This window comes from Gobio gobio (genome assembly GCF_949357685.1).
Source record: "Gobio gobio genome assembly, chromosome: 14".
In the NCBI taxonomy this organism is placed as follows: domain Eukaryota; kingdom Metazoa; phylum Chordata; class Actinopteri; order Cypriniformes; family Gobionidae; genus Gobio; species Gobio gobio.
Genome location: NC_137107.1, coordinates 6665025 through 6671024, shown reverse-complemented (window position 1 = coordinate 6671024; position 6000 = coordinate 6665025). Strand labels below are relative to the sequence as shown.

At 44.4% G+C, this 6000-nt stretch overlaps 1 protein-coding gene across 1 annotated transcript in view; it reads left to right on the top strand.

Moving 5' to 3' along the window:
• Positions 1–406: 406 nt before the first annotated feature.
• LOC307137834 (rap guanine nucleotide exchange factor 6-like) overlaps positions 407–6000 on the top strand; it is a gene marked incomplete at its 3' end in the record, with an annotated part of 70898 nt that continues 65304 nt past the window's right edge. The window contains exons 1-2 of the mRNA XM_079835806.1: positions 407–739; positions 3026–3409. Of these exons, the coding sequence (XP_079691932.1) occupies positions 432–739; positions 3026–3409 (692 nt within the window). The 5' untranslated portion in view covers positions 407–431. The remainder of the gene's footprint in view (positions 740–3025; positions 3410–6000) is intronic.

The window sequence follows — 6000 nt, the reverse complement described above, 5'->3', positions numbered from 1 at the left end:
TCGTCGGTACTCCGATGTGGCGTCGAGAGTGACCGACTGAATGGGAACGTCTCGGTTACGTCTACCTACCCGGCTCCTCAGCAAAAGGCTGATTTGATGCAATCACCTGTGTCTCATTTATACCCGCACGGCGTGGCATGAGCACCTGGTGCAATCATTGCATGCCAATGTGCATTGGCTCGTTTAGTTACACTCGAAGTAGAATGGCTCTCGCGAGCGAGATTCCTATTCGTCGGTACTCCGACGTGGCGAGACGTTTATGTCAATTATATATCGACTATCTCATTGACTTTTTATCTCATACTAGTGACATAGTATGTCATAATTTCGACTTATCTCATGACTAATTTCAGTTTATGTCATATTTATGGATGCTATATTTGTGGAGGCCACTGTATGACTACTTTATCTCATAATAAAGTGTTTGTGGCATGACTGTGGTTCATCTTCAACACGTGTGTTTATCTCCTTCTCTCTCCTCTCTCTCTCCTCTCTCAGATATCCCGGATCAGGTGATCCGTGTGTTCAAGGCGGATCAGCAGAGCTGCTTCCTCATCATCAGTAAGGACTCCACCGCCAGAGATGTGGTGTGTCAGGTGGTCAGTGAGTTCGGCCTGATCGCGGCGTCTGAGGCCTATTCTCTGTGTGAGGTGTCCGTCAGCCCTGAGGGCGTCATCAAGCAGCGCCGGCTGCCGGACCAGCTCTCCAAACTGGCGGACCGCATCCAGCTCAACGGCAGGTGAGCAGAACCAGCTCTAGAAGGGGCGGGGCTAACTCTGCCTGCTTTACTCTGATCAAGAGCTCATACACATGGACTGCAAACACACTCCTTCAGGATTAGAAGACGTTTCAGAACGTTTTTTTCGAGTATGGCCCTGTGTAACGTCATATGGGCACTTCTCGCGGATGAGCTCACATACACACACTCAAAAACACACACACACACACACACACACACACAAACACACACACACACACACACACACACTCAAACACACACACTCATGTTGGTGCAACAGCATTATGAGGACTCTCCATAGAGTCCTCATAATGTTTTTATACCGTACAAACCGTATTTTCTATCCCCCTACACTGCCCCTACCCCTAAACCTACCCATCACACACACACACACACACACACACACACACACACTGCCCCTACCCCTAAACCTACCCATCACACACACACACACACACACACACTGCCCCTACCCCTAAACCTACCCATCACACACACACACACACACACACACACTGCCCCTACCCCTAAACCTACCCATCACACACACACACACACACACACACACACACACACACACACACACACACACACACACACACACTGCCCCTACCCCTAAACCTACCCATCACACACACACACACATACTGCCCCTGCCCCTAAACCTACCCATCACACACACACACACACACACACACACACACACACACACACACTGCCCCTGCCCCTAAACCTACCCATAACACACACACACACACACACACACACACACACACACACACACACACACACACACTGCCCCTGCCCCTAAACCTACCCATCACACACACACACACACACACACATACACACTGCCCCTAAACCTACCCATCACACACACACACACACACACAGCCCCTAAACCTACCCATCACACACACACACACACACTGCCCCTGCCCCTAAACCTACCCATCACACACACACACACACACACACACACTGCCCCTGCCCCTAAACCTACCAATCACACACACACACACACACACACACACACACACACACACACACACACTGCCCCTGCCCCTGCCCCTAAACCTACCCATCACACACACACACACACACACACACACACACACACACTGCCCCTGCCCCTAAACCTACACATCACAGGAGACTGTGCAGTTCACTTTCTGTGAAAAAAACCTCATTCTGTGATTTATAAGCATTTTGAAAAGTGAGGACATGGGGAACGTCCTCATATTTCACCCTCTTTTTGTAATACCCATGTCATTATACACATTTGTGTCCTGATATTTCACAAAAACATGCCCACTCAAACACACACACACACTTTCTTCGGGTTATGGGAGCCATGTGCAGCGCTGGCGTTGTGTTTTTAGACACGAGATCAACAATGTCACTGAAGAAGTGTGTGTGTGTGTGTGTGTGTGTTTGAGTGTGTGTTTGAGTGTGTGTTTTGTGTGTGTGTTTTGTGTGTGTGTGTGTGTGTGTGTGTGTGTGTGTGTGTGTGTGTGTGTGTGTGTGTGTGTGTGTGTGTGTGTGTGTGTGTGTGTGTGTGTGTGTGTGTGTGTGTGTTTGATTGAGTGTGTGTGTGTGTGTGTGTGTGTGTGTGTGTTTTGTGTGTGTGTGTGTGTGTGTGTGTGTGTGTGTGTGTGTGTGTGTGTGTGTTTCTGTGTGTGTGTGTGTGTCTGTGTGTGTGTGTGTGTGTGTGTGTGTGTGTGACTCTTTAGCTCCGCCCACTGCACTCAGCTGTTTTCAGAAAGAATCGGGGCATAGAGGAGCCACAATAATGTACAGCGTGTGTAAATAATGATTTTTTAACCTAAAACCATGTAAACGCATAACATTAAACCAAACACACACAATAATGTCCTTTTCAGAGCCGCTATATGAGCCCTTTAGATGAGTGGTGACACTGTTTCCTGAGCTAACGATGACAGTGATCTGCTCTGCTTGAGTGTGTGTGTCTTCACAGTAATCCATTTAATCAGCATAACAGTGTCAATCAAATGCATAGATGCTAATCCAATCACTCAGGCAGTATTGCTCTAAACTTGTCATGGTAAATAGTCAGGAAGTGCATAAAGACAAAAGACTTAATGTCTCAAACACTTACACGGCCTGACGTAATCTCCTTAGAATTTCCTCAAGTTTACTTCAAAATGTAAAACACAAATATAGATAATGTTTTCAGTTATATTCTATTACATTAGAACCTATATATAACAATGTATAAATTTGTAATCCCACAACAGTAATCGTGTAATGTGTGTGTTTGCGCAGGTACTACCTGAAGAACAACATGGAGACGGAGACGCTGTGCTCGGACGAGGACGCCCAGGACCTGCTGAGGGAGAGTCAGATCGGGCTTCTTCAGCTCAGCACGGTGGAGGTGGCGGCGCAGCTCTCCATGAGGGACTTCAGCCTGTTCCGCAACATCGAGTCCACAGAGTACGTGGACGACCTCTTCAAGCGCGAGCCAGGGGGCGGCGGCGGCCATCTTAAGCAGTTCGAGGACATCATCAACCAGGAGACCTTCTGGGTGGCCACCGAGATCCTCCGCGAGCCCAACGCCCTCAAGCGCATGAAGATCATCAAGCACTTCATCAAGATCGCCCTGCACTGCCGCGAGTGCAAGAACTTCAACTCCATGTTCGCCATCATCAGGTGAGAAGAGCTATGGTCATAATGATCTGCCGTTTAAAGGAACACACCGATTTTTGGCTTATCCACCGTATCCCCCAGAGTTAGGCAAGTCTACACACACCATTCTCATCACCATAACTCTGTCTGACACACTCACCGCTAGCCTAGCTTAGCATAAAGACTGGAGGTATATGGCTCCAGCTAGCCTAGCTTAGCACATCAGGTGAGAAAAGATGAGCTGCTTTCTCGATGGTCATAATGATCTGCCATTTAAATTAGAGACACACAGGGTTCCCACGGGGTCTTAAAAAGTCTTAAAATGTCTAAAATTAAATTTTTTCAATTTAAGGCCTTAAAACGTCTTAAAAACGGCCAGATTTTCACCTGAGGTCTTAAATTTAATTTAGTTAGGTCTTAAAAAAAGTGTTTTCCTCGTTCATTTCCAGAAATGCTGGCTGCAGAAAGTTATTAACGTTACACTGGTAGCCATTTTTTGTATCTCCGGACCAGTAGGTGGCGCTGCGCCGAAACGCTGTATGTTGCCTCAAGTCATGCTTGTGATGACATGTACCAAGTTTGGTTTGAATACGATAAAGCGTTGCGGAGATATTGCCTTAAGAGTGTTTTTGCAACCGCTACGTAAAATTTGTGTGCGCGTTTTTCGAAAACGATTTGACAAATCAACTTGATTTGCAAGATTTTTTGTCAGCATGGTCTGAAGATGATATGGTTCAATTTCTGTGCAAATCGGATGAACCGTCTAGGACGAGTTCGCAAAAGTAGGTTTTTCGGAAAATTAAAAATGGCGGGGAAATTATCATGACCGAAAATGACATCATAGGTTGCAATTGAATCGGCATGAGCCAATGACTCTATTATGACCAGTTTCAATATACTAGGCTAATTTAATCAAAAGTTATTAGCATTTTTGTCAAGTTTGTTATATCTTTTGACCACAAGGTGGCACTGCCCTAAAACTTTTTGAGTACCTTCAGGGCATAGCATGGAAGTCACATACCGAGTTTAGTAACAATATACTTATGCATTTGTAAAATATAGCATTTTTTGACAAAATTCAAAATGGCCGATATGGTAAAATTGAATATCAGACGACTCGGCATGCCATCCTGAATGTAACGAGACCACTTTTATGATTTTTGGACAAACAGTTCAGAAGTTATAAGCAAAAATAGCAATTTTTCGTATCTCCGGACCAGTAGGTGGCGCTGTGCCGAAACGCTGTATGTTGCCTCAAGTCATGCTTGTGATGACATGTACTAAGTTTGGTTTGATCACGATAAAGCGTTGCGGAGATATTGCCTTAAGTGTGTTTTTGCAACCGCTACGTAAAATTTGTTTGCGCGTTTATCGCAAATGATTTGACGAATCAACTTGATTTGCAAGATTTTTTGTCAGCATGGTCTGAAGATGATCTGGTTCAATTTTCGTGCAAATCGGATGAACCGTCTAGGACGAGTTTGTAAAAGTAGGTTTTTCGGAAAATTCAATATGGCGCGAAATTTTTTATGACGGAAAATGACGTCATAGGGTGCAATCGAATCGTCTTGAGCCAAGGAATCAGAGGAAAAAAGAATTTTGTTTCTAGCCCTTATGGTTCAAAAGTTATTAGCATAAACATGAGTCAAATTTTGGACTTATGGTGGCGCTAGAGGGATTGAGTTTGAGACTCCAAATTTGCTACGGTGACATTTCAGACTGTCCTCTATTAGTGTGCCAAATTTCACAACTTTTTACCATACGGTTCTATGGGCTGCCATAGACTTTGTGGCGGAAGAAGAAGAAGAAGAAGAAGAAGAAGAAGAAGAAGATGAATAATAATAATAAGAACGGGAACGGTTTCAATAGGTGCCTTCGCACCTTCGGTGCTTGGCCCCTAATAATAAGAACGGGAACGGTTTCAATAGGTGCCTTCGCACCTTCGGTGCTTGGCCCCTAAATATAGCTGCAAGCAGCAATACCGGGGCCAAGCGCAAAGAAGAAGACAAGACATGCCAAAATGGCTGGCAGTGTCAGATCAACTGGAGCAATGAGCAATTAATCACGTTTTAAGATGATTTTAAGCAAAAGGCTGAAAATGCATTGTAGTCTGAGAGTGTCAGACCAACTGCAACAATTAACAATTATACAGTTTAACAAGATTAGGCAAAATGGCTGAAATATCATATATTGAGTCACTGATAATGTAAGTTAATGGTTTATCACTTTTGACCAATACTTTGACCAGTTACGAAATGTATGTGGTGTGGTCAGAATAAGGGAACAATGACACATGCAAAGTTTGATGCCAATATGTCAAAGCATTGCAGAGATACAGCCTCAAGAGTCATTTTGGCATAATGGCTCAACTTCGTCACTGCGGTTTACAAAAATGGTTTCATCTATTGATGCAAAATCCATAACTTTTTGTTGACACAGTCTGAAGATGATACGATTCGATTTTGGTGGAAATTGGACAAACGGTCTAGGATGAGTTTGAAAAAGTAGGTTTTGATCAAATAAGAACATTGAGGACAGGATGTTTGACCAAATATGGAAAAATTAGTATCTCTGTTCTCGGCATGAGCCAATGACTGTATTATGACCAGTTTCAT